Here is a 27,349-nt window from a genome sequence, read left to right as displayed (position 1 = left end):
AGTAGAAAAGAGCCAGCACGAAGCAACAAAGGCCCACCATGGCCAAAAGTTAATGAACAAACAAAGTTTGGTTTTCAATTCACTAGCAGTGCTTGACTATTAATATTTAGTCTCTGTTTTGGATATGCATAGATGTCTTATAGAACACTCAGGCCTTTAAAACCTGAAGAACTCTTTCTCTACATAAAGAAATTTAGGATTCTCTTTTGTTTTCCGAAAACAGACTACCCTTCATTCTGCTTAGACAGTCCACTTGCAACTGCACTCTCAGGGAAGCTGTAGGTACAAAAGTAGCAAATTGCATCTAAATGAAATGTGTGTGTCCTACCTTCACAGAGCTTACAGCGTGTACTGGGTCTGCAATTCCCATCCTTGGAGTCACGCTTTGTCCAAAGGGTTTCATTATAATGTGGACAACAGAAATGAAGTCCATTATGTCTTAATATTAACACAAAACTTGTGGAATTTTTTGCTTTTTTCTAAAATGTGTTACTGATGTACCTCCATTCTTAGAGTATGCAGAACATGACAATTGTTATTGATTATTTGGTATCCTTACCATCATAATGTATTGTGCCATTTGGAACAATATTCTAACAGCCTAATGTAGCACGGGTATAAGATTTATGGATTTACTTATTTACATTTGGTGCTGTTGTTGTTCGGTAGCTAAGTCTTGTTTGACTCCTTGTGACCCCATGGACTGCAGCACCCCAGGCTTTCCTGTCCTTCACTATCTGCTGCATTTTGCTCAAACTCATGTCCATTGAGCAGTGACGTCATCCAACCATCTCATCCTCTGTCACCATCTTCTCCTCCTGCCCTCAATCCTTCCCAGCGTCAGGGTCTTTTCCAGTGAGTCGGCTCTTCAATCAGGTGGCCAAGGTATCAGATCTTCAGCTTCAGCATCAGTCCTCCCAGTGAATATTCAGGGTTGATTTCCTTTATGATTGACCAATTTGATCTCCTTGCAGTCCAAGGGAGTCTCACGAGTCTTCTCCAACACCACAATTGGAAAGCATCAATTCTTCAGTGTTCAGCCTTCTGTATGGTCCAAACTCACTTAAACTAATGACTCCTGGAAAAACTATAGCTTCGACCATACAGACCTTTGTGGGCAAAGTGACATCTCTGCTTTTTAGTACACTGTCTAGGTTTCTCAATGTATATACATACACTTAATAGCAACCATTTATCCTTTAACACTTTCATGTCTGTACATTTCTCCTCTGCTTCTCTGCCAGCATTTTACTTTTTGCTACTTTTAAGATGCTCTGTAAGTTAAGAATGAATAGGATTTAAATAAGGATCTGAGGGACTCTACTAGGAATAATAAGGATGAGTTTGGACATATGATTTACGCAACTTAGATGCCTCTTCTCCTCAGCTGTCTTCTGTAAGACTGAACTTGCCCAAAGAATGACAGCTGAAGACATGAATGTTTCTGTCAGAAGGTGCTTTGGTTTGCTAATGTCTTTATACCTGTTCCTAAATGATTAGTAAAATTTCCCTCTCTTTTTAACATGAGATATTTCAAGAACGCTAAAAAGAAAATTTTTTTAAGTCCTAACTAATACTGAATACTGTGGGTTGACCAATTTGTGGTTGCTTTGGTTCAGTCGCTAAGCCACGTCTGACTCTTTGTGACCCCACAGACTGCACCACTCCAGGTCTTCTGTCCTCCATTAGCTCTGGGAGTTTGCTCAAGTTCATGGCCACTGAGTCAGTGATGGTGCCTGACCATCTCATCCTCAGCTGCTCCATTCTCCTTTGGCCTGCAACCTTTCCCAGCATCAGGGTCTGGGAAAGTGAGTTAGCTTTTCCTATCAGGTGGCCAAAGTATTAGAGCTTCAGCTTCAGCATCAGTCCTTCCAGTGAGTATAAAGGGTTGATAATCTTAGGATTGACTGGTCTGACCTCCTTGCAGTCCAACAGACTGTCAAGAGTCTTCTCCAGCACCGCACTTGGAAAGCATCAGTTCTTCAGCACTCAGCCTTCCTTATGATTCAGCTTTTATGGTAGCATGATCCACATGTGGGTTTTGAAACTTGAAATGCATTTGGGTCCAAATGAGATGTTTTGTATGTGTAAAAGACACAGTGGATTTCAAAGACACTATAAAATACTTGTTGGTCTCACTAATAATATTTTATAATTGATTACATGCTTACATAATATTATTTGGACACGAAGGTTTAAAAACATCTTCCTAATATCAATTCCACTAGTTCGTTTTTCCTTTTTAACATGGTTATTATAAAATTTAAAATTAGACATGGGCTTCACCTTATAGCTCTGTGGACAGAAGGTAGGGTGGTAACTCTAAATAAGAAGCAAGTGGGAAAGGGCAGCTGGCCTTTGGCCCAAAGATAATGGTTTCGGTCCAAAAGCCTGAGGTGCCACCTCTTCAAAGGAGCTGTTCTGCAATGATACATTTAACCCCATGTTATGTATCCATAAACAGTTCAGAATCCAACAAGGAAGTATAGCTTGCTTGTATCCCACAAGAGATGCCACTCTCTCTAGATTCACACCAAATTCTGGACCAAAAGTTTGCACCCCTCTCACCAACAATGATATGTGTATATGCACATCACTTAGCATTTTTCAGCAGTCATGAAACTTAAGTCTTCACTTGTTAAAGAAAACAGCCAGGGAGGCTATTTCTACCACACCACTGTATGTCCTACAAGACTGTAACCGTTATTCTGCTATCCTGAAACCACTTTTCTTATCTCACATTTATAATTTCATCCTTCAGCTATCAAGCATTGCCACCCATCTCTGCCCATCAGTCTACTTGGTCAGTTTCCAGAAAACAGCCATCTCTGCTTACAGTGGCACTTATTGGTAGATTCATTTGGGTGTTTTAATACATTTTCCTGGTTTCCTTAAAATAAATGAATATAAAATGGATACAATTAACATGATGATATTACTGACCATGCAATGAACACAAGATGAACAGAGCATGGAAGTAGAAGAAAGGAGGTTGCTGTTCAGTCTGTTTGGATGCTCATGGGAAGTAAGTCTGTTGATTATATGTTTAATTTTGAAGGGAAAGAAATAGTTTCTTTTTAGTTAATGGAATACCTATAGTACATTTAAATAAGATTAAATAATAACTAAATATTATTGTAGTTCCTTAGTAAGTCGTGTCCAGCTCTTTTGTGACTCCATGAACTTCAAACTGCCAGCCTCCTCTGTCCATGGGATTTTTAAGGCAAGGATACTGGAGTGGGTTGCCATTTCATTCCCCAACATTTAATCATATTTCACAGTATTTGGAATTCACCAAGTGATCTTCAATAAATGAAAGGAGAAATAAATTGGTCCATCCAGATATGGACTATTATTCAGCACTAAAAAGTAATGAGCTACCAAGTTAGGACACCACATGCAAGAAACTTAAACACTTATCACTAAGGGAAAGAAGCCACTCTGAGAAGGCTACATAGTGTGTAGCCTCACTACATTATATCGTCACACAGGCAAAACCGTGAAGACAATGAAAAGATAAATAGTTGCTAGCAGGTGGTGGAAAGGGTGAGGGATGAATAAGTGGAGCACAGAGGATTTTTAAGGAGAAAGAAAATACTATATATGATACCAAAATGATGGAAATGTCATTGTACATTTGTCCAACCTCATAAAATGTACAACACCAAGAGTGAACCCTAAGGTAAACCATGGAGCTTGGTGGACATGATGTGTCAGTGTAGATTCATTAGATGTTGCCAACATATCACTCTGGCAGGGAATGCTGGTAATTGGCGGATGTGGAGCATGGGGATATGAGTCAGGGCAAATCTCTGTACATGCCCTTCAAAAGACAAAGAGGAAGGAAGGAAGGAAAAGGGAGAAAAAATCTATGAAATTCTGGTAACATATTAGTGAATTTTATATATCCAAAATATGGAATGTTACAAAACAGGAAATGGAGACAGGTTTTTTTTTAAGTTATAGACTGAGGGTCTATATTAACAAAGTATCCCCCTATCGACCCCTTAGAGAACTTCACAGGTTTATACACCATCTAATTGATGTTCAAGCTGGTTTTAGAAAAGGCAGAGGAACCAGAGATCAAACTGCCAAAATCTGGTGGATCATGGAAAAAGCAAGAGAGTTCCAGAAAAACATCTGTTTCTGCTTTATTGACTATGCCAAAGCCTTTGACTGTGTGGATCACAATCAACTGTGGAAAATTCTGAAAGAGATGGGAATACCAGACCACCTGACCTGCCTCTTGAGAAACCTATATGCAGGTCAGGAAGCAACAGTTAGAACTGGACATGGAACAACAGACTGGTTCCAAATAGGAAAAGGAGTACATCAAGGCTGTATATTGTCACCCTGCTTATTTAACTTCTATGCAGAGTACATCATGAGAAACGCTGGGCTGGAAGAAGCACAAGCTGGAATCAAGATTGCTGGGGAAAATATCAGTAACCTCAGATATGCAGATGACACCACCCTTATGGCAGAAAGTAAAGAGGAAATAAAAAGCCTCTTGATGAAAGTGAAAGTGGAGACTGAAAAAGTTGGCTTAAATCTCAACATTCAGAAAACTAAGATCATGGCATCTGATCCAATCACTTCATGGGAAATAGATGGGGAAACAGTGGAAACAGTGTTAGACTTTATTTTTCTGGGCTCCAAAATCACTGCAGATGGTGACTGCAGCCATGAAATTAAAAGATGCTTACTCCTTGGAAGAAAAGTTATGACCAATCTAGATAGCATATTCAAAAGCAGAGACATTACTTTGCCAACAAAGGTCCATCTAGTCAAGGCTATGGTTTTTCCAGTGGTCGTGTATGGATGTGAGAGTTGCTGAGAGCCGAAGAACTGATGCTTTTGAACTGTGGTGTTGGAGAAGACTCTTGAGAGTCCCTTGGACTGCAAGGAGATCCAACCAGTCCATCCCGAAGGAGATCAGTCCTGGGTGTTCATTGGAAGGACTGATGTTAAAGCTGAAACTCCAATACTTTGGCCACCTGATGCGAAGAACTAACTCATTTGAAAAGACCCTGATGCTGGGAAAGATTGAGCGCAGGAGAAAAAAGGGAATACAGAGGATGAGATGGCTGGATGACATCACCAACTCGATGGACATGGGTTTGGGTAGACTCCAGGAGTTGGTGATGGACAGGGAGGCCTGGCGTGCTGCAGCTCATGGGGTCGCAAAGAGTCAGACATGACTGTGCGACTAAACTGAACTGAAAAAATTCTAAAAAGTAGTCCAGTGAAGGAGGCACCAACAGCTGTTTTCCAAGTTTTTAGAGTAAAGATTTCCAAGTCATGACATAGAAATTACTGAGCAGCTACCAGTTGTTTGGCTGTTATTCCTATATAAAGGCTGTATTAATCCTATAATCCCACATATAATCCTATATAAGGGCTGGTCCCTGACAGCTCAGCTGGTAAAGAATCTGCCTGCAATGCAGGCGACCCTAGTTCGATTCCTGGGTCGGGGAGATATGCTGGAGAAGGGATAGACTACCCACTACAATATTGCTTGGATTCCCCTGTGGCTCAGCTGCTAAAGAATCCACCTGCAATGCAAGAGACCTGGATTTGATCCCTGGGGTGGGAAGATCCTTTGGAGAAGGGAAAGGCCACCCACTTCAGTATTCTGGTCTGGAGAATTCCATGGACTGTATAGTCCATGAAGTCACAAAGTTGGACATGACTGAGCGATTTTCACTTTTCTGGGGAGACACGGGAGCCCTGAGACTGTCTAGAGAAACATCCTGGAAGAAGACACAGCAAGTGCAGGGGTCCTGAAACAGAACACGCTGGGCTAAAGCACCTTCCTGCATTCACAGCTTGGGGGCAGATGGCTGCTACTGCTGCTGCTTCTAAGTCACTTCAGTCATGTCCGACTCTGTGCAACCCCATAGATGGCAGCCCACCAGGCTCCACCATCCCTGGGATTCTCCAGTCAAGAACATTGGAGTGGGTTGCCATTTCCTTCTCCAATGGGTGAAAGTGAAAAGTGAAAGTGAAGTCGCTCAGTAGTGTCCGACTCTTCTTGACCCCATGGACTGCAGCCCACCAGGCTCCTCCATCCATGGGATTCTCCAGGCAAGAGCACTGGAGTGGGGTGCCAGTGGGGGGACTCATAAATGGTCAAGTGCACCCACAGAGGGCATGAGCGCCCCCTGGAGGAGCGGGAGGGAACGGCAGGGCCACCTTCCTTCTGGATCCTGCGCACTGCTCCTGGCTCTGGGACAGAGGAACCAGTGTGCACAGACAGATGGGGTGAGAAAGGACCCCACAGAGCCTGCACAGCCAGACACAGAGTGGGGGTGGAGCCGGAAAGGCTGAGGGGGGCAGACGGCAAGGAAGCCTGTTCTCTGTCTGAGGACCTGGAGCTGCTCCCTAAATGTGAAGAGGGGTCTGAGAAGGGCTGGAGCAGGAGAGTGAGCTGTGTAGACAACAGCATGGGAGTCTGATCAGGACAGACCCAAAGACTTGATAATGCAGGAGGCGGGGGTCTGGGATTTGGGGCTGAACCAGGACAGGATCCACAGCTGGACACAGGTGAGACAGCATCAGTTCACCCAAGGCCCCTAACCTTCTGTGGGTGACAGAACCCATTTAGTATTCACAGCATAAATTGTAAAACTCACAACCTTAATGACCTTCCTTCATGACTGAAGGAATCTGTTCATTGTAAGTAGAAGTGTGATTCGTTCACATTTAATACAGAACCCTTCACATGACTAACCTTCCACGTGACCACCATCTCTCACAGCATATTGTTCCATCCAATTCTCTAGCTTGAGAACACTCTCCAGTTGCTGCTGAGTGATTTCCTAAATTTCTTTCATACTCCCTGCTTTTGCTTTAAATCACCCTAGAGAATGTGGTTCTGATTAGCAAACAACTGTCTTAAGCCTGTTTCTCTCAAGTATATATCCAAAGTGGTACACCCAAAATATTTGAGAGGATTTTGTAAATATCTCCTCTGTTCAAAAAATAACTCAGGACAACTTCTGTGATCAGCACACTGTACTTCACACCAATTGCCTTCCCCTGTGACATGGATGCAACAGCCAGTAGGATCTGTTCCTGCCCTGATGGGAAACTTATGCAGATGCTCACAAGATGGGATGACACACATTTGTGAGTTCAAGGTAGGGTCCTGGGAATAAAGATGCTGAGATACGCACGATGCCAGGAGGGTGGGGGTAGGGAATCGCTGTCACAGCACTAGCTCCTGTCACTGAACTCATGACAAGACACAGGCACTTCTCTAATGAAAAATTCATCAAGTCATGAAAAGGAGAAGGTGGGAGGACAGATCAGAGAACTGGAGGCCACACCATGTGTCATCTGCCCTGTTCTCTCATGTTCTCAAAGATTCAGTGCTACTATGCAGGTTTGTGTAAGTGTTACAATGTATATAACATGAAATTTACCATTTTAACAATTTTAAGCATACAGCCCAGTGGCACTAAGTACATTCACATAGTTGTGCAGCCATCACCACCATCCATCTCCACGACTCTTTCATTACCCCAACACTCAGCACATTTTACAGCCGGGCAGGTCCCACCAAAGACTAATGACCCCAGTGAACGTGGAATCCCAGCTCCTCGTGTCCAGAGCTCAGAGCTCCTCACACGTCTCCCTCTCACACACTGGACTCTGCTGAAATCTCTTCACTTGGCTATTTCTCAGATTCACTTGACACTTTAACCATCAGTTCCTTAGAATTTGATGACAGGAACTTTAAAGAATTAATCATTACCCTTAATCATACTGGACCTAATCTAATCTGACTGGTGTGTTTAGATGAAGCAGAGACTAAGACACAAGGACAGAGACACAGGACTGCAAATCAATGACATGGGAACACACCCTCCCACCATGCACAAAAATAAACTCAAAATGGCTTAACGACTTAATCATAAGACTGTCACCATAAAACTGCTAGAAGAGATTAGAGGCAAACATTCTCTGACATAAATTATACCAATGTTTCCTTAGGTCACTCTCCTAAGGCAATAGAAATATAAGCAAAAATATACAAAAAGGGCTTTCCTGGTGGCTCACTGGTAAAGAACCCATGTGCCAATGCAGGAGACATGGTTTCGATCCCTGGTCCAGGAGGGTCCCACATACCACGGAGCAACTCAGTCCATGGACCACAACTACCGGGTCTGTGCTCTGGGGTCCAGGAGCCTCAACTACTGAGCCCACACACCCTAGAGCCGGTGCTCTGCTCAAGAGGAGCCACTGAAATGAGAAGCCCACACTGCAACTAGAGAGAAGCCCCTGCTCATCACAACTAGAGAGAAAGCCCCACCAACAAAGAGCCAGCACAGCCATAAACAAATAATTATTTTTAATTAAAAAAAAAGTAAACAAATAGGACCTAATCAAACTTACAAGCTTTTGCACAGTAAAGGAAACCATAAACACAATGAAGAGACAACTTACAGAATGGGAAAAAAATACTACAAGTGACGTGACCAACAAGGGCTTAATTTCCAAAATATACAAACAGCTCATACAACTCAACAACAACAAAAAATCCAATCAAAAAATAGGCAGAACTAAATAAACATTTCTCCAAAGGACAGACACAGATGGCCAAAAGAAGCTCACCATTGTGAATTATTGGAGAAATGCAAATCAAAACTACAATCTGGTATCACCTCACACTAGTGAGAATGGCCAGCATTAAAATAACAGTGGCTGAGGGGGAATGGAGTAAAGAGAACCAGTCTACACTGCTGGTGGGATTATCAGTTGTTGCAGGCATTATGGAAAACAGTATGGAGATTCCTCAGAAAACTAAAAACAGAATTATCTTATAATCCAGTAATCCCATTTCTGGGCATATATCTGGGGGAAACTATAAATCAAAAAGACACACGCAACCCTATGTTCATAGCAAACCTATTCACAATAGCCAAAACACGGAAACAACCTAAATGTCCATAGACAAATGAATGGGTAAAGAAGATATGATACATATAGATGATGCAATACTACTCAGCCATAAAATAAAAAGAAAGAAAGAATACCATTTGCAGAAATATGGATGGACCTAGACTTTATCATACTAAGTGAAGTAAGTCAGAAAGAGAAAGATATCACGTATCACTTATATGTGGAATCTAAAAAATGGCAAAAATGAACCTATCTACAAAACAGAAACAGACTCACAGACAGTGAACAGATTTGGGATTGCATGGATGGAGGGGGTGTGGGGGAGAGATGGACTGGGAATTTGGGGTTAGCAGATGCGAACTATTATGTGTATAATGGCCAGACAACACCGTCCTATGGTATAGTGCAGAGAACTGTATTCAGGATATTCAATATCCTGAGATAAACCATAACAGAAAAGACTATTAAAAAGAATGTATAGCTGTGTATAACTGAGCCATTTTGCTGTACAATATTGTAACACAATATTGTAAATTAACCATATTTCAATAAAAACTTTTTTATAAGAAAGGACAGAGACACAGGGGTGCTCAAGGACAGAGGGGAGACCGCGTGAGGACACCGCGCGGTGGCCACCGCCAGCGGGTGAGAAGGCATGCTCAGCAGAGACCAAAGCTGCCCACGCGCTGAACTCCCAGCCTCGACAACCATGAGAGAATCAATTTCTGTTCTCTAAGCACCTCCATCTGTGACAGTTTGCTATAGACTGAATGCTTTTGTCCTCAAAATTCATGCATTAAAACCTAATCCTCACTGTGTTGGTATTAGGAGGTGGGGCCATCAGGAGGTGATTGGGTCATGAGGGTGGAGCCTCCATGAAAGGGATTAGTGTCCTGATAAAAGGAACCACAGGGCTCCCTCACCCTTCCAGCACAAGAGGACACTGGAATCAGACCCTCACCAGATGCTGAATCTGCCAGCACCCTGACTTGGACTTTCTCAGCCTCCAGAACCGAGATAGATAAACTTCCATTATTTCTAAGCCACCCAGCTCTGGTTCCTGTGAGAGCAGCCTGGATGGACACAGTCCTAGAAACTAATACAGGACCTCACAACGAGAATTCCCAAACAGCTTCTCTCTACCGAACACCCCGCCTCCTCCAGGCGAGGATATGCCTGTTGTCCTCCTCACAGCCCTGCTTCCTCCTCCCTCCACACCTGAGCTTCTCCTCTTCCTTCAGCAAAGGACTGGGTCCTCTTCTCAGCCTCCACATATCTGCCCAGCCCGCAGGCCCCAGGGCACTGCCCGCCCAGCCCCGGGACAGGGAACCTTCCAACTTCAGTGAAACCCTCCAGCTGCCACTTCCGCTTCCACTTAGTACTTCCTACCCTGTATGGAAACTCTCTAAACCGTGACTCTGCTGAGCTTTCCCAGGCATCTGTCTTAACCAGCTCCATGTAGAGACAGGTTCCTCAGAGGCAGGAATGAGAGCTGGGCATCCTAGTCTCCCTTATTCTGCCCAGTGTGGTCCTTCCCCTCTCCTGGCTCACCGTCCTCCTTATAAACTAAGAGGCTTTGTGTAGGAACATCTGTAAGGGCATCGATCTCAGTGTATACAGCAGGACATTAATAAGTGCAGCTGGAAAGCTCATTGGCTTTACAAGGTGAACAACAGCAAGGGAACTAACTGTGGGGTAGATGTGGAGGCTGTTTCAGAAAAAGCGAATTCATGAGGCTTACAAAGAGGCCAGTCTAGACTCCACCGGAGGCGTCAGTCAGCGTGTGTTAGGACAGAAAAGCATCAGAGCTCTTCTCCTCCAGGAGTTCTGTGGCCAAGAAAGAGCCACTGACAACAAATTCCAGAAATAAAGTGAGAGTCAGGACTTCAACCAAGATACCGAGTTTCAAATTCAAGGTAAACCTACACAAGGGTCTAACTATTAATTCTAGTAAGAATCCATGAAGCAATGTAAAACAACTGAGTTATACTCAGATGTGAAATAAATCATTTGTAAATTTTAGTCTTTATTAAGTATTTCCAAAGCAACAGATTAATTAATAAGCAAAAACCAATAGTCTTTCCATGGAAGTCCTATGTTGGTACTGAAAACTTCACTTCTAATGTGCCTTCAGGAGAAGGTAATGGCACCCCACTCCAGTACTCTTGCCTGGAAAATCCCATGAACGGAGGAGCCTGGTGGGCTGCAGTCCATGGGGTTGCTAAGAGTCAGACACGATTGAGCGACTTCACTTTCACTTTTCACTTTCCTGCACTGGAGAAGGAAATGGCAACCCACTCCGGTGTTCTTGCCTGGAGAATTCCAGGGACGGGGGAGCCTGATGGGCTGTCGTCTATGGGGTCACACAGAGTCGGACACGAGTCAAGTGACTTAGCAGAAGCAGCAGCAATGTGCCTTCAACACACAATGGAGGAAAAAGGACTGGCATCCAGTTACCAGGTTACCAAGTCCTACTCTCCGATTTAAAATTTTTACATTGCCCTGCTTATCCCTGGGGTCTGGATCCATCAACTGCAAGTCATGGGGGAATCTGCCATCTATCCCTCTCTCCCTAAAGCATGGACCCCACTCTCCTCCACACACTGGAAGCACCTGCTGTATTTTCCTCTCCTGACCTCATCATGATGTAAGATTTCTCTATGATGGATCTTCTGTGGAGGGAAGAGAAGGGAGGGAGGAACACCAGAGCAGAGGGAGTTGAGTCTCGCACAAAGGCTTTCCTGAGCTCCCTTTCCTGATCCCTTCAGGGTTCCTGGAAAGAAAAAATGATATAAAACACATGCAAACTCACTGTTAGAACAAGTGCCTGCTGACTTCTGAGTCCACTGAGCTGAGCGGATTGTCCAGGAGGTAGATGTCTGCATCCTGATACATGGCTCTAGAAAATGTGGAGAGACGTCAGGAAAGGACACTTCACACTCCCTGGGTCTCATCTCTGAATCATGATGGTGTCCGACAACACCAGGTTCCTTCTACAAGCCCAGGGAAAGGGCCAAGACCTTGCTTCACACAGGCCCACCCAGTGAGCGGGGTCTGCGTGCTCATGTCCACTAGGAGCCACAGAGGAAGAGGGGCAGGATGGCAACTGAAACCCCATTTACCTGGTGAGGCTGACAGGGCTTTCTGTCCTTCACTCAGTGGGGTTCCTCCATCTCCTGCCACAGTTAGATCTCTTTCCTTCAAATTCTGAAAATCCTGTGTGGAGATAGAAAACGGAAAAAAGAAAAATGTTTAAAATGTGTCCTCCTGCCATCCTAACCTTTTAGCATCAGTTCTTCATACAAGTGTTTAATCAACAGCAATGTGCTTATTTCATAGTGACTAAATTGGAACCAGGAAAATTAAACTCTCAGGGCTTTTCACTTTTTTCATTCTGTATTTTTTCAAAGCATTTATGCATTTTACCACTTTAACACATATTTATTGAGGATTGACTATACACCAGGCACCATTCTGGGCACAATGAATTCTGCCACGAGGAAACGGAGCTCTTAGAATTTCTTTCCGTGCTGGGAGATAGGTGATATGGAAAATTAACCTGAGCACAAGGACTGAGGACAAGAAGGAAAAGGAAGCTGGCTCAGGGGGATGGAGAGTGAAGGAGGGAAGTGAGTCCACACTGGGGTGTGAGGGCTCTGCTCAGAGAGGGTGTGAGCAGATCTGGGGGTGGGGAGGGGCTCAGGCAGACCTGGAGAGGCTGGTCCTCACAGAGGGAGGGGCGAGTGCAGGGGCTATGGGGAGATGCCCAAGGGGTTCAGGACAAGGAGGCAGGAGAGCAGAGTGAGAATGAGGGGGTGAGGGTGGAGACAGAGCAGGAGGAGCCTGGGGGCACTCCAGTAAGAGGAGGAGGGGGTGGGGAGGACTGACATGGTCTGAGGTTTACAAGGAAACTCCTGTGCTTTGCAGAAACCAGGCAGTAAGTGGGGAAGGGTAAAGGTAGATACAAGTGAGGACATTACTGGAATAAGCTAGAAAACAGTGGGAATGGAGAGACGGGGTTACACTCCAGACACATTTGGAAGGCAGAGTTGTAAGACCTGCGGACAGGATGGGTGTGGGCTGTAAAGAGAAGAGGAGACTGTGGTGTCTGGAGTGAAGAAGGGGAAGGACAGGGTCTCCATTTACTGAGCGGGGGAAGATGGTGGAGGCAGGTTTAGGAGACATCACTTGTGGACAAGCTGAGATGAGCTCTCGGTGACATCACGGTGCAGCTGGACATGCAGGTGCAAAGGTCTGTGCTAGAGACACAGGTGTGAGAGCTGGAAGCCCAAGAGGTGAAGGCACAGGACTTGTTTTATCTCAAGTTACCAGTTTTCCTGATCTTGGTCTCTGCTTCTCACTTTCAGAGAAGGGATAACACCTCACCAATGTCTTCACAGTGATAATTAAGGCAATTCATAGAGAGACAGACAAGGTCTGTAGAGAAATGGGAGCAGAAAGAGCAGGCTGGGCAGGAAAACCAAAAGGAAAGAAACAACGTGCTTGAGGGACACCAAGCAGATCAGCTGGACTAAGTAGATGCTTGTCTGTGAAAGCAGGAAAAACTCAAAGTTAAGAAGGATATGAAGCTTTGACTTGAGGATCTGGGAATCTCCCATAAGCTATATTTGAATATTATTTAAGAAGTAAATGGACAAATCAGTCTATTTTCCCCAGAGTATCTAGGGAAATTAAAAAAACAATGACAACAATATCCCCCAATAACAAGATAACTATCAGGTTTTGTTACACAATTATTATGTTAGAAATCTTTGAATTATCTACTAAACCCCTCAGGCATCAACCTAAGATACACAGCAGTACCTTTCTGCAGATGACGCCCTCACTCTCTGTTTCTACTTTAGCAAATTTGGGGAGAAAACGGGTAGCACACTGGAGTCTGCATGAGAAACAAGTCCTTTGATCTCCCTAAGTCTCACATTCCTCTTCTACAGAATGTGCTACAAAAACAAGAGTCACTAAACTCAAAAGTGAGAACACCCTCTATAAATGGAAAAAGGACTGGAATTGATTGTAACTTGCTACTGGTGGCTGATGCCTATTTTCCCATCAAACCAACAGTGCAACCACATTCACAGTGTGGGTCATAACATGCAAAGCACATGACCATAAAGAGAAGAAAGAGTGTCCATCGTAACCCTCCCTCCCTGACAGGCACACAGACACACAGGGTCCCTGCTCACTCAAAGCTTAAGTAGGTTATATCCAATGAAAGGCAGCAACTGATCTGTCATGAAAATTCATCATCTTTCATCATCTTTCATTGTTGAGTTCAGAAGTTATTACCATCTCTTGATTTGGTTTTCATGAACAACAATGAGCCACTTTAAACAGGTTCCCAGCCCTACATACACACACACACATATACTGGCCTCTGTTTCACTGTTGAAGTCCTTGAAAACTGCTCCACTTAGCTTGAGGAGCCTGGTAGGCTGCAGTCCATGGGGTCGTGAAGAGTCAGACATGACTGAGCGACTTCACTTTCACTTTTCACTTTCCTGCATTGGAGAAGGAAATGGCAACCCACTCTAGTGTTCTTGCCTGGAGAATCCCAGGGATGGTGGAGCCTGGTGGGCTGCCATCTATGGGGTCGCACAGAGTCAGACACGACTGAAGTGACTTAGCAGCAGTAGCTTTTATGCTTTGATTCTACATTGTTTCATTTTGCTTAACAAAATAGTAACACGTCATAGCACAGCAACCTTAACCATGTTCTAGAAAAAGCACCTAAATCCACACATTCACTTAGCACAGTTAGGGCACAAGAAACAGGCTCTCTCTGAGTTTGGTAGCAAGACTGTGACTGTGTTGTTGACTCTGAACATTATTCACGGACCAGCCCCAAATGGGAAAACCATTTCACAGGATTTGCAACAAAATCCAAGTCAGGCTAAATTCCTAGCCACCATTTTCCAATTAGGTTACAGGGAAAAGCCTGACTTGCATATAGACTACAATTCCCCAACTGACAGGTGTTCTTATTCACGTTATTTTCCTTTAAGTTTCCCCAATTCTCACTGGACAGCAGACACACACACTAGAGGCAAACTAGGAAATGGCAAAGCAGATCTGATGCCATCCATCCAGAAGCACATCAAGGGCCCTTCAGTGATGGTGGAGACTTAACAGTAGAAGCACCACGGAGCAGACTGCTGAAATGGTAAATGTGGGTCCGGACGTGAGGCCCTGGCAGAGGAGGGCTGGACTCTAGAGTCAAGCAGCAGGAGCCCTGCTTCCTTCACAGCTTTTCTTCCATATGGAATCACCCCTCCTCTCACAGCCTGTCAATATCCTGCCCATTTTCCCAGGCTCATCCCAAGTGTACTCTCGCATGAAACCATCTTGGACTCATCTCTACCTGCTGGCTTCCTAAGGCTCTGTTTACATCTCTCATCTCTCATGAAAGACCATCTTATTCTGCTCCATCATTTGTACACATGTACATGGCTTCTCTCAGGTCATGGGGGGTAAGATCTGTGCACCAAGCTCTGTGCTGGACCCTGATGCTGATTATCTCTAATCCTCACAACAAGCTCACAGGAAGCACTGGCCCCATTTCACAGATGAGGAAACTGAGACTAAGTGAGGTCGTATCACTGGTCTGAGGATGGTCAGCTGTTAAACAGAAGAGCTGGAATCTGAACCAGATCATGTCCTTTTGAACCACTTCATAGCCTATTGTTCTTTCACATCACATGGCCCAGGGGGTGACCAAAGATTATATCTGAAATGAAGGCAACACTAAAATAACTCAAGTCTTGAAGGCCTCTATACCTAGACACAGAAGGATCTTATTATCTATGATTGTCAAGGCAACCTGAAAAGAAAATGTCCAAGTCGCCAGGAATGTGTAAATATGAAAGTATAAACTTACAGGCGTCCAAGAGGGCTTTGTAAGTTCAAGCAATATATATGGGAAAATATCAAACCAGAATTTATCAACATGATACCTGTAACTAGGTAATGCCTAAAACTTTTTAAAATCCTTAAAAGACTTTTTTAAACTTGTTTTAAAAAATTAAGTTTTTAAAAGTGGTTAATGATAATATAAAATGTTACATACTATATTGCTTATGGTAACAGAATATGTTTATTGATGATTTATGTGGCATCTGGCCCCATTCAGTTCAATTCAGTCACTCAGTCACGTCTGACTCTCTGTGACCCCATAAATAACACGCCAGGCCCCCCTGTCCATCACCAACTCCCGGGGTTCACCCAAACTCATGTCCATCAGGTCGGTGATGCCATCCAGCCACCTCATCCTCTGTCGTCCCCTTCTCCTCCTGCCCCCAATCCCTCCCAGCATTACAGTCTTTTCCAATGAATCAACTCTTCACATGAGGTGGCCAAAGTATTGGAGTTTCAGCTTTAGCATCAGTCCTTCCAATGAACACCCAGGACTGATCTCCTTTAGAATGGACTGTTTTGATCTCCTTGCAGTCCAAGGGACTCTCAAGAGTCTTCAACACCACAGTTCAAAAGCATCAATTCTTCAGCACTCAGCTATCTTCACAGTTACTTCCTGGCAAATAGATGGGGAAAAGGTAGAAATAGTGACAGATTTTATTTTCCTGGGCTCAGAAATCACAGCAGACAGTGACTGCAGCCATGAAATTAAAAGATGCTTGCTCCTTGGAAGAAAAGCTGTTACAAACGTAAACAGTATATTGAAAAGCAGAGACATCACTTTGCCAACAAAGGTCCATATAGTCAAAGCTATGTTTTTCCATTAGTCACGTATGGGTGTGAGAGTTGGACCATAAAGAAGGCAGAGTGCCAAAGAACTGATACTTTTGAATTGTAGTGCTGGAGAAGACTCTTGAGAGTCCCGTGGACTGCAAGGAGATCAAACCAGTGCATACTTAAAGGAAATCAACCCTAAATGTTCATTGGAAGGACTGATGCTAAAGCTGAATTTCCAATACTTTGGCTAACTGATACAAGTGCCAACTCATTGAAAAAGACCCTGACACTGGGAAAGATTGAGGGCAGGAGGAGAAGGGGACAACAGAGGATTAGATGGTTCAATGGCATCACTAACTCGATGGACATGAGTTTGAGCAAGCTCCAGTAGATGGTGAAGGACAGGGAGGCCTGGCCTGCTGCAGTCCATGGAGTCGAAAAGAGCTGGACAGGACTTTGTGACTGAAAAACAACAATGAAATGCTTACAGATGAACTTATCTGAGATCTAGGATCTGCTTTGGAATACTGGGGGATGGGGCGGGGTGTTGGGTGGAGGGGTGGCACAGGGCAGGGGTAAAGACCCAGCAAGACTGGCCACCAGCTGACCCCGGCTGAACCTGGGGGTGCAAACATGAGGGTTCATTACATGGCACTCTCTATTCTTCAAAATTTTGTTAACTGTCCATTAAAAAAAGAATCTAAAAGTGAATGATACTTCACCAAATGAAACAAAGGCATTCTATGACCATCATTATCACACCAGAATTAAAACAGCAACATATATGACTTCATACTTACCCAGAAGTCCAGCATAAAGCAACAAATAAGACCTTTCAGATTCAAAAAAAAAAGAACTTTTAACAAACCTTAGAGTTTAAATCAATGTTATCATTATTTGAAATTCGACTACATGCAACTCAAGAGTCATTACTCACCTCTTCCAAAGCACAAGCCTTTATTACTTCTTCATATTGTTCTTCTTCATATTTATTCCCAAATAAAATGTTACTCTTCACAGTTCCTGGAAACACCCAGGGCTGCTGAGAAACGTATGCGATCCTCCCGAGCACGCTGAACTTCCCCTGGCTTGGGGGCAGCTCCTCTAAGCACAGCTCTTAACAGTGATGACTGCAACAGACGGAAACACACACAGGTGAACAGGGTGCACTTAGAATGGAACACGACCCACAGCAGAGCCAACACCACCCTGGTGCTTGATACACGATATCAGAAGACTATAAAATACAGCTTTGGATACTGCAGGGAAAAAAATGGAAAAGAGCATTATTGGTCACCGTAAACTAAAGGTTGATAAGGAATATTAACACAATAACAATCTACTCTGCCTGAGTTCCCTCAGATGAAATGCTCTACTCAGCAAAGACTAAGAATGTTTAACATCCTTTTCTAGCAGAGTAGACAAGCAGGATGTGTATTTTCTGTATCTGATGTTTAATGCAGTTGTTCCTGCATCTGAGTATCTTTTACTTGACAAATACTTGTTTTTAAAAAGCTATGTGGGGCTTCCCTAGTGATCCAGTGGTTAAGAATCCACCTTCCAGGATGGGAGGAAGGGATAATTAGGAGTTCAGGATGGACAGGTAGGTACACACTGCTGTATTTAAAATGGATCACCAGCAAGGACCTACTGCACAGCTCATGGAACTCTATTCAATGTTATGTGGCAGCCTGGATGGGAGGGGAATTTGGGGGAGAATGGATACATGTGTACGTATGGCTGACATACACCCTTCACTGTTCACGTGAAACTATCACAACATTGTTAACTGGCTACACCCCAGTACAAAAGGAAATGCTAAAAAAAACAATAATTATATCCAGATAATAAACACTGAAAAAAAGAAGAATCCATCTTCCAATGCCAGAGGCTCTGGTTAGATCCCTGGTCCCCTGGTGGGGGAACTAATATCCCACATGCCCAGGGCAACTGAGCCCACATGCCACAATTAGAGATGCTATGCACTGCAACAAAGACCCAATGCAACCAAACACATAAATAAGTATATTAAAAAAATTGATAACTATGTGTGAAAAAATATATCAGAAGATTATTATTTAAAAGAACTCTGAGGTTGATGTATTTGAAGACCAGAAGTCCATCATGCCCAGGGGATTCAAGTTCTGGGCTCTGTGACAACCTAGGAGGGTAGGATGGGATGAGAGGTGGGAAAGAGGTTCAAGAGAGAGGAAACATATGTATACCTATGGCTGATTCATGCTGATGTATGGCAGAAACCAACACAATATTGTAAAGCGATTATCCTCCAATTAAAAATAAATTTTTAAAAAACTCCTTCATGGAGGAAATCATCACCCTCTCGTGTGCACATCCCACATTTAGGTTTCTGTATTTTGTTGTACAAAACACAGGACACTAAGTGCACATGTACATGTCCTTTATATCTCTTGTAACACAGAGAAATGACATGCCTATGTCCACATCATCAGAGCACTCACCACACTGGGCTGAAATAGTCTGCCTGCATATCTGTCTTGCCCCAGAACCTGGTTGCCTCTGGAGGACAGAGGTGTCAAGATCTGGCTCATGTCTATATCTTTAGCTCCAGTACATGGCTGCACATTCCCTAATGTGCACTGATGGGACCAAGTCAAGTCACATGAAGAAATGCTCAGAGCTTCCTGGAAGAGCCTTCACCACCTCCAGACTTCCTGGAGGGGCCACTGTGACAAAAAGAAGCCCCCACTGTCTCCATCCATCCTGAACAGCTGCCACATAGATAATCTCCTTCACTGAGACGTCCAAACTCCCCACGAGCAGTTCCCAACCATGTCACATGAAGCATCAAGAAGGAAAACACAATGTGCATTTATCCCGATGTATTTGGCCATGAAACCTTTTTGCAAAACTAATGTACTTAGAGAAACACCTTTCTAGATATACCCAATTCTAGCTCAAACTGAGTCACACTCAGCTCTGGGCTCCACTCTGAGGTCTGAACAGGGGCTGTGGCATTGCATCAGGCTGACAAAAGGCATCACAACTTACCCTTCCTGCGCCCACAGGTCCAACCACAGCTAACAGTTCACCAGGTCTGACAGTAAAGGAAAGGCCTTGGAGGGTTGGGGTCTCTGATTCCTGCAAATTAAAGTTTATAAAAATGTACCCATTTCAATAAAGTAATACACATGACTTTAAAAAGTAGAAAAAATAATGTAATAGTCACTGATATCCTGACATTAACTCACATTTTTCTCCTTCCTATTTTAAGATACCGTGTCCCGAAGGCCTTTTCATCCAATCCTATGACTTAGGGGGTTTGAAGTAGTTTTTGTTTGTTTGTTTAATTTTTTAACTTTACAATATTGTATTGGTTTTGCCATATATCAACATGAATCCACCACAGGTATACACATGTTCCCCATCCTGAACCCTCCTCCCTCCTCCCTCCCCATATCATCCCTCTGGGTCGTCCCAGTGCACCAGCCCCAAGCATCCAGTATCGTGCATCTAAGTTGCCTTTAGGAAGCCTCTTTCTTTTACCAGATTTACATATAGATTCAGCTCTAGACACCCACAGAATTTAGTAGCAGACATGACAAGGCATCTTCCTGAAATGCAAACTGAATGATGCACACTATTTTATTAAAATAATGTACTTAATACAATATCCAGTGTAGAAGGTTTTTAATCATTTATAAGTTTTCATCAGGACCCTTGGTTTTAACTGGCTCATTAATCTCCACAAAGCAGCAGCATAAGTACCTGGCATGCCTGGCCTTTTACTAAATAAATAAATTGAAAGTGAAAGTCGCTCAGTCCTGTCCAATTCTTTGCAATCCCATGGACTATAAAGTCCATGGAATTCTCCAGGCCAGAATACTAGAGTGAATAGCTTTTTCCTTCTCTAGGGGATCTTCCCAACCCAGGGATCAAACCCAGATCCCCCACATTGCAGGAGGATTCTTTACCAACTGAGCCACAAGGGAAGCCCAAGAATACCAGACAGGTAGCCTATTCCTTCTCCAGGGGATCTTCCCAACCCAGAAATCAAACTGGGGTCTCCTGTATTGCAAATGGATTCTTTACCAACTGAGCTATAAGGGAAGCCCTAAATAATTTGAAAGCTCCACTAATCTCTCCATTTTCTTTTGATAGAACAAACCTCAGTAATGCTCAATAAGCAAACAGGCACTTTATATTAAGAAGTCACTCTTGGTAAATTAACTCTTATAAGTAATCTTCAAAGCTCTAAAGAGAGCTTTAATTCAACACCAACAACAAAACAATGGGTAATAAAGAAATTAATTATGACACCATGGGTCAGAGTGATAAAGCCTCAATTTTATACATGATACGTGCATTATGTGTCCTGGCTAAACAGGGCAATAAAGTACTCCTACTGTAAGAAAAATATAAAGCATGAAGGTATATATGACAACACATAATCCAACTCAAGGGTGAAGGACAAAGTACTCCTCATGCTGATCACAGGTCACATTCCAGAGAGACCTAGAGTATCTGCATATCTTTACATATCTTTAGTGTTAAGAAAATAGTAACTGCTATGTCAAAAAAAAAAAAAAGGTTTCATGTTATTAAGTAAAACACCCAAAAGACTAAAGGCATAGAGTCTGGATTAAAAGTCTGGAATAATCATCAAATTGAAATTTTTTTCTAGAAAAGACTGAACTAATTAAACAACATTCACATACTTAAAAAATGACAATGATTTTTCATCACCAAAAAAACTAGTTTCAGATTTTAGGAAGGAATGATCTACCAAAAGAAGCTACATTTTCATATGCAAGAAACATTTTTTAAGCCTTTTAAGCTTCTCCACTTTCCCCCTCAGTCAGTCTCTCCCATCAAGAAGCTTTCATAAGCCTCTTATCCATCTTCATCAGCAGGCAGACAGACTGAAAACCACAATCACAGAAAACTAACCAATCTGATCACATGGACCACAGCTTTGTCTAACTCAATGAAACTATGAGACATGCCATGTAGGGCCACCCAAGACAAACGGGTCATGGTGGAGAGTTCTGACAAAATGTGGTCCACTGGAGAAGGGAATGGCAAACCACTTTAGTATTCTTGCCTTGAGAACCCCATGAACAGTATGAAATGGCAAAAAGATAAGACACTGAAAGATGAACTCCCCAGGTCAGTAGGCGCCCAATATACTACTGGAGATCAGTGGAGAAATAACTCCATAAAGAATGAAGAGACGGAGCCAAAGCAAAAACAACACCCAGCTGTGGATGTGACTAGTGACAGAAGCCAAGTCCAATGCTGTAAAGAGCAATATTGTAGATGAACCTGGAATGTTAGGTCCATGAATCAAGGCAAATTGGAAGTGGTCAAACAGGAGATGGCAAGAGTGAACATTGACATTTAAGGAATCAGCAAAATAAAATGACTGGAATGGGTGAATTTAACTCAGATGACCATTGTATCTACTACTGTGGGCAAGAATTCCTTAGAAGAAATGGAGTGGCCATCGTACTCAACAAGAGAGTCCAAAATGCAGTACTTGGATGCAATCTCAAAAACGACAGAATGATCTCTGTTCGTTTCCAAGGCAAACCATTCAATATCACAGTAATCCAAGCCTATGCCCCAACCAGTAACGCTGAAGAAGCTGAAGTTGAATGGTTCTATGAAGACCTACAAGACCTTCTAGAAAGTGAAGTGAAGTCTCTCATTTGTGTCCGACTCTTTGCAATCCCGTGGACTGTAGCCTACCAGGATCCTCCGTCCATGATATTTTCCAGGCAAGAATACTGGAGTGGGTTGCCATTTCCTTCTCCAGGATATCTTCCCAACCTGGGATTGAACCCAGGTCTTCCACATTGTAGGCAGATGTCTTACTGTCTGAGCTACCAGAACTAACACAAAAAAAAAAGATGTCCTTTTCATTATAGGGGACTGGAATGCAAAAGTAGGAAGTCAAGAAACACCTAGACTAACAGGCAAATTTGGCCTTGGAGTACAGAATGAAGCAGGGCAAAGGACAATAGAGTTTTGCCAAGAGAACACACTGGTCATAGCAAACACCTTCTTCCAACAATACAAGAGAAGGCTCTACAATTGGACATCACCAGATGGTCAATACCAAAATCAGACTGATTATATTCTTTGCAACCAAAGATGGAGAAGCTCTATACAGTCAGCAGAAAAAAGACGGGGGGCTGACTGTGGCTCAGATCATGAACTCCCTATTGCCAAAATCAGACTTAAATTGAAGAAAGTAGGGGAAATCAGTAAACCATTCAGGTATGACCTAAATCAAGTACCTTACAATTATACAGTGGAAGTGGAAAAACAGATTCAAGATCTGATAGACAGACTGCTGGATGAACTATGGACAGAGGTTCATGACATTGTACAGGAGACAGGGAGCAAGACCATCCCCAAGAAAAAGAAATGCAAAAAAGCAAAATGGCTGTCTGAGGAGGCCTTACATTATAGCTGAGAAAAGAAGAGAAGCAAAAAGCAAAGGAGAAAAGGAAAGGTGCATCCATTTGAATGTGGAGTTCCAAAGAATAGCAAGGAGAGATAAGAAAGCCTTCCTCAGTGAACAGTGCAAAGAAATAGAGGAAAACAGTAGAATGGGAAAGACCAGAGATCTCTTCAAGAAAATTAGAGATAACAAGGGAATATTTCATGCAAAGATGGGCAATGAAGGATAGAAATGGTATGGACCTAACAGAAGTAGAAGACATTAAAAAGAAGTGGCAAGAATACACAGAAGAACTGTACAAAAAAGATCTTCACCATCCCAGAAAATCACAATGGTGTGATCACTCACCTAGAGCCAGACATCCTGGAATGTGAAGTCAAGTGGGCCTTAAGAAGCATCACTACAAACAAAGAGAGTGGAGGTGATGGAATTCCAGCTGAGTTATTCCAAATCCTAAAAGATGGTGCTGTGAAAGTGCTACACTCAATATACCAGCAAATTTGGAAAACTCAGCAGTGGCCACAGGACTGGAAAAGGTCAGTTTTCATTCCAATTCCAAAGAAAGGCAATGCCAAAGAACGTTCAAACTACTAAACAATTGCACTCATCTCACACTCTAGTAAAATAATGCTCAAAATTCTCCAAGCCAGGCTTCAGTAATACGTGAATCATGAAATTCAAGATGTTCAAGTTGGATTTAGAAAAGGCAGAGGAACCAGAGATCAAATTGCCAACATCCACTGGGTTATCAAAAAAGTCAAAGAGTTCCAGAAAATCATCTACTTCTGCTTTACTGACTATGACAAAGCCTTTGACTGTGTGGATCACAATAAACTGTGGAAAATTCTTTAAGTGATGGGAATACCAGACCACCTGACCTACCTCTTAAGAAATCTGTATACAGGTCAGGAAGCAACAGATAGAACTGGACATGGAACAACAGACTGGTTCCAAATAGGAAAAGGAGTATGTCAAGGCTGTATATTGTCACCAAGTTATTTAACATATGCAGAGTACATCATGAGAAATGCCAGGCTGGATGAAGCACAAGCTAGAATCAAGATTGCCGGGAGAAATATCAATAACCTCAGATATGCAGATGACACCAGCCTTATGACAGAAAGCGAAGAAGAACTAAAGAGCCTCTTGACAGAAGTGAAAGAGGAGAGTGAAAAAGTTGGCTTAAAGCTCAACATTCAGAAAACTAAGATCAAGGACTCTGGTCCCATTTCTTCATGGCAAATAGATGGGGAAACAGTGGAAACAGTGTCAGACTTTATTTTGGTGGGCTCCTAAATCATTGCAGATGGTGACTGCAACCATGAAATTAAAGGACGCTTGCTCCTTGGAAGAAAAACTATGATCAACCTAGACAGCATATTGAATAGCAGAGACATCACTTTGTCAACTAAGGTCCATCTAGTCAAGGCTATGGTTTTTCCAGTAGTCATGTATAGATGTGAGAGTTGGACTATAAAGAAAGCTGAGTACCGAAGAATTGATGCTTTTGAACTGTAGTGTTGGAGAAGACTCGAGAGTCCCTTGGACTGCAAGGAGATCCAACCAGTCCATCCCAAAGGAGATCAGTCCTGAGTGTGCATTGGAAGGACTGATGCTAAAGCTGAAACTCCAACACTTTGGCCACCTGATGCGAAGAACTGACTCATTTGAAAAGACCCTAACGTTGGGAGAGATCAAGGGCAAGAGGAGAAGGGGACAACAGAGGATGAGATGGCTGGATGGCATCACCGACTTAATGGACATGAGTTTGGGTGAACTCCGGGAGTTGGTTATGGACAGGGAGGCCTGGTGTGCTGCAGTCCATGGGGTCACAAAGAGTCCGACACGACTGAGCGACTGAACTGAACTGAACTCCTTTCTTCCTGCCTGACACTTGGGATTCCTATTTTACTACTTTTCAATCAGGTATGACAGCAAAATAGTGAACCACCTACAAACACCAGCTTCCTATCACAGCCCCTCAGTCTGTCAAGGACAGAGTTGCCTCTGCATTCAGGCTTCAGGATCACGCACTGCTCCAGGGTGACCAGAAGGTGGCAGCACTCGACAGCTCATGCTGCTGGGTCCCTCCCCCACTGGTTATCCAGGCTCAGGGAACACTGACTAACAAGGATCATAATTTAAGCCACTACTCTGTGCAGACAAGGTTCAAAACCCTGCTCCGTGAGATCTGGAGGCTCCCACAAGACGTATGTTTCACCTTTTTTTTTTTTTTTTTTGGCTGCTGCTCTGGGTCTTTGTTGGGGTGTGTGGGTTTAGTTGCTCCATAGCATGTGATCTTAGTTGATCTCTCATGTGATCTCTCATAGCTTGAGATCTTAGTTCCTCAACCAGGGATGGAACTAGAGTCCCCCATACCAAAAGGTGGATTCTTAATCACTGGACCACCAGAGAAGGCCCTGGAAGCATTTATTTTAAAACTTAAAGATCGACACCAAGTCTCATCATTTCATGAATGAGACCTGGGTCCCTGAGACCTTGCCCACCTGCCCACCTGGCTGTCTAGGAGAGCAAGTTACAGAGCTCACATCTGTTTTTTGGCTCCGAGCCCAGCAGGGGCTTCATTCACACTCAGCTTCTATCCAAAACCCCAATGTCTTCCCCTTCCCCTCCAAAGGCTCCCTCACCCATGACCTAACCTGACAGCCCTAATGACTAATGACCCCAGCAAGGGACACAGTCCTTCCATAGGAAAGGCCAGGACAACAGAACAAGGTATTCTGAACTACAGTGAAATTTACACAGAAGTCGGTGACGATAGTTCATTTTAAAATGCTGCATCAGTTCATTTCAGTTCAGTCACTCAGTCATATCAGACTCTTTGCGACCCCATGAATCACAGCACGCCAGGCCTCCCTGTCCATCACCAACTCCGGGAGTTCACCCAGATTCATGTCCATCGAGTCAGTGATGCCATCCAGCCATCTCATCCTCTGTTGTCCCCTTCTCCTCCTGCCCCCAATCCCTCCCAGCATCAGAGTCTTTTCCAATGAGTCAACTCTTTGCATGAGGTGGCCAAAGTACTGGAGTTTCAGCTTCAGCATCATTCCTTCCAAAGAAATCCCAGGGCTCATCTCCTTCAGAATGGACTGGTTGGATCTCCTTGCAGTCCAAGGGACTCTCAAGAGTCTTCTCCAACACCACACTTCAAAACCATCAGTTCTTCGGCGCTCAGCCTTCTTCACAGTCCAACTCTCACATCCATACATGACCACTGGGAAAACCATAGCCTTGACTAGACGGACCTTTGTTGGCAAAGTAATGTCTCTGCTTTTCAATATGCTATCTAGGTTGGTCATAACTTTTCTTCCAAAGAGTAAGCGTCTTTTAATTTCATGGCTGCAGTCACCATCTGCAGTGATTTTGGAGCCCAAAAAAATAAAGTCTAAAACTGTTTCCACTGTTTCCCCATCTATTTCCCATGAAGTGATGGGACCAGATGCCATGATCTTAGTTTTCTGAATGTTGAGCTTTAAGCCAACTTTTTCACTCTCCACTTTCACTTTCATCAAGAGGCTTTTTAGTTCCTCTTCACTTTCTGCCACGCATAGTTTGGTACAAAATCAATTCCAATGGACACCCGCACACACTGGTTGGGGAGGGGGGGCGGTGAGGATGCAGGGGACAGAAGGACAGACACAGCGTTGGGCACCCAGGTCCAGTTGAACACCTGCACGGAGGACGTGTTGTTGGGCTCTCCCACCTGCTGCTCTGGGCCACAGGCTACCTAGCCATGCTCTGTGTGATGACCGGCTCAGGACACCTCCCCGGTGCTGATGTGAGTACAGTCCAGCTTTACTGAGCACCACGATAGCCCCAGTACCGCCAACTCCTCAGGGACACCTCTCCAGCATCAGAAATCTGGGAAACCACAACAGCTGTGTTTCCTGTTTTGATGCTAAGGCTGCTAATACCACCTCCTTTTGGACTGAATGAAAGGTAAATGCTACTGTTTACATAATTCAGAGTTAGTCACTGCCAGTTGGTAAACACAGAATTCTTTCTGTGCCCGCTGTCACACCATTGCCAACCAATTCGAGAGCTAACACCACAACTCTGCCTTCCCCTCCACAGCTCCCACCACAGCTGCCACATCATGTGTAACTAAAAGCACTAACTCTGAGCTTACAATCCACACCAAAGTCTGCCTCTGATGCAGCCAGGTTCTTTGGAGGAGCTGTCCTTTCTTGGGTGTGTAGGCTGTAATTTTCTTTCTCTATAGATTTGCAAATCTAAAAACAAAATTACCACACTCTATGGACTTCC

At 43.6% G+C, this 27,349-nt stretch overlaps 1 protein-coding gene across 1 annotated transcript in view; it reads right to left on the bottom strand.

Moving 5' to 3' along the window:
• LOC113902122 (multidrug resistance-associated protein 4-like) overlaps nt 1–27,349 on the bottom strand; it is a 78,926-nt gene that overhangs the window by 9,207 nt on the left and 42,370 nt on the right. Inside the window, 5 exon segments of the mRNA XM_027557076.1 lie at nt 11,720–11,806; nt 12,030–12,123; nt 17,552–17,722; nt 17,724–17,744; nt 19,645–19,734. Coding sequence (XP_027412877.1) covers nt 11,720–11,806; nt 12,030–12,123; nt 17,552–17,722; nt 17,724–17,744; nt 19,645–19,734 — 463 coding nt within the window.

Source organism: Bos indicus x Bos taurus, chromosome 12, assembly GCF_003369695.1.
Source record: "Bos indicus x Bos taurus breed Angus x Brahman F1 hybrid chromosome 12, Bos_hybrid_MaternalHap_v2.0, whole genome shotgun sequence".
Taxonomy (NCBI): Eukaryota; Metazoa; Chordata; class Mammalia; order Artiodactyla; family Bovidae; genus Bos; species Bos indicus x Bos taurus.
The sequence above is the reverse complement of the archived record's forward strand: the minus strand, read 5'-3'. Positions and strand labels throughout refer to the sequence as shown.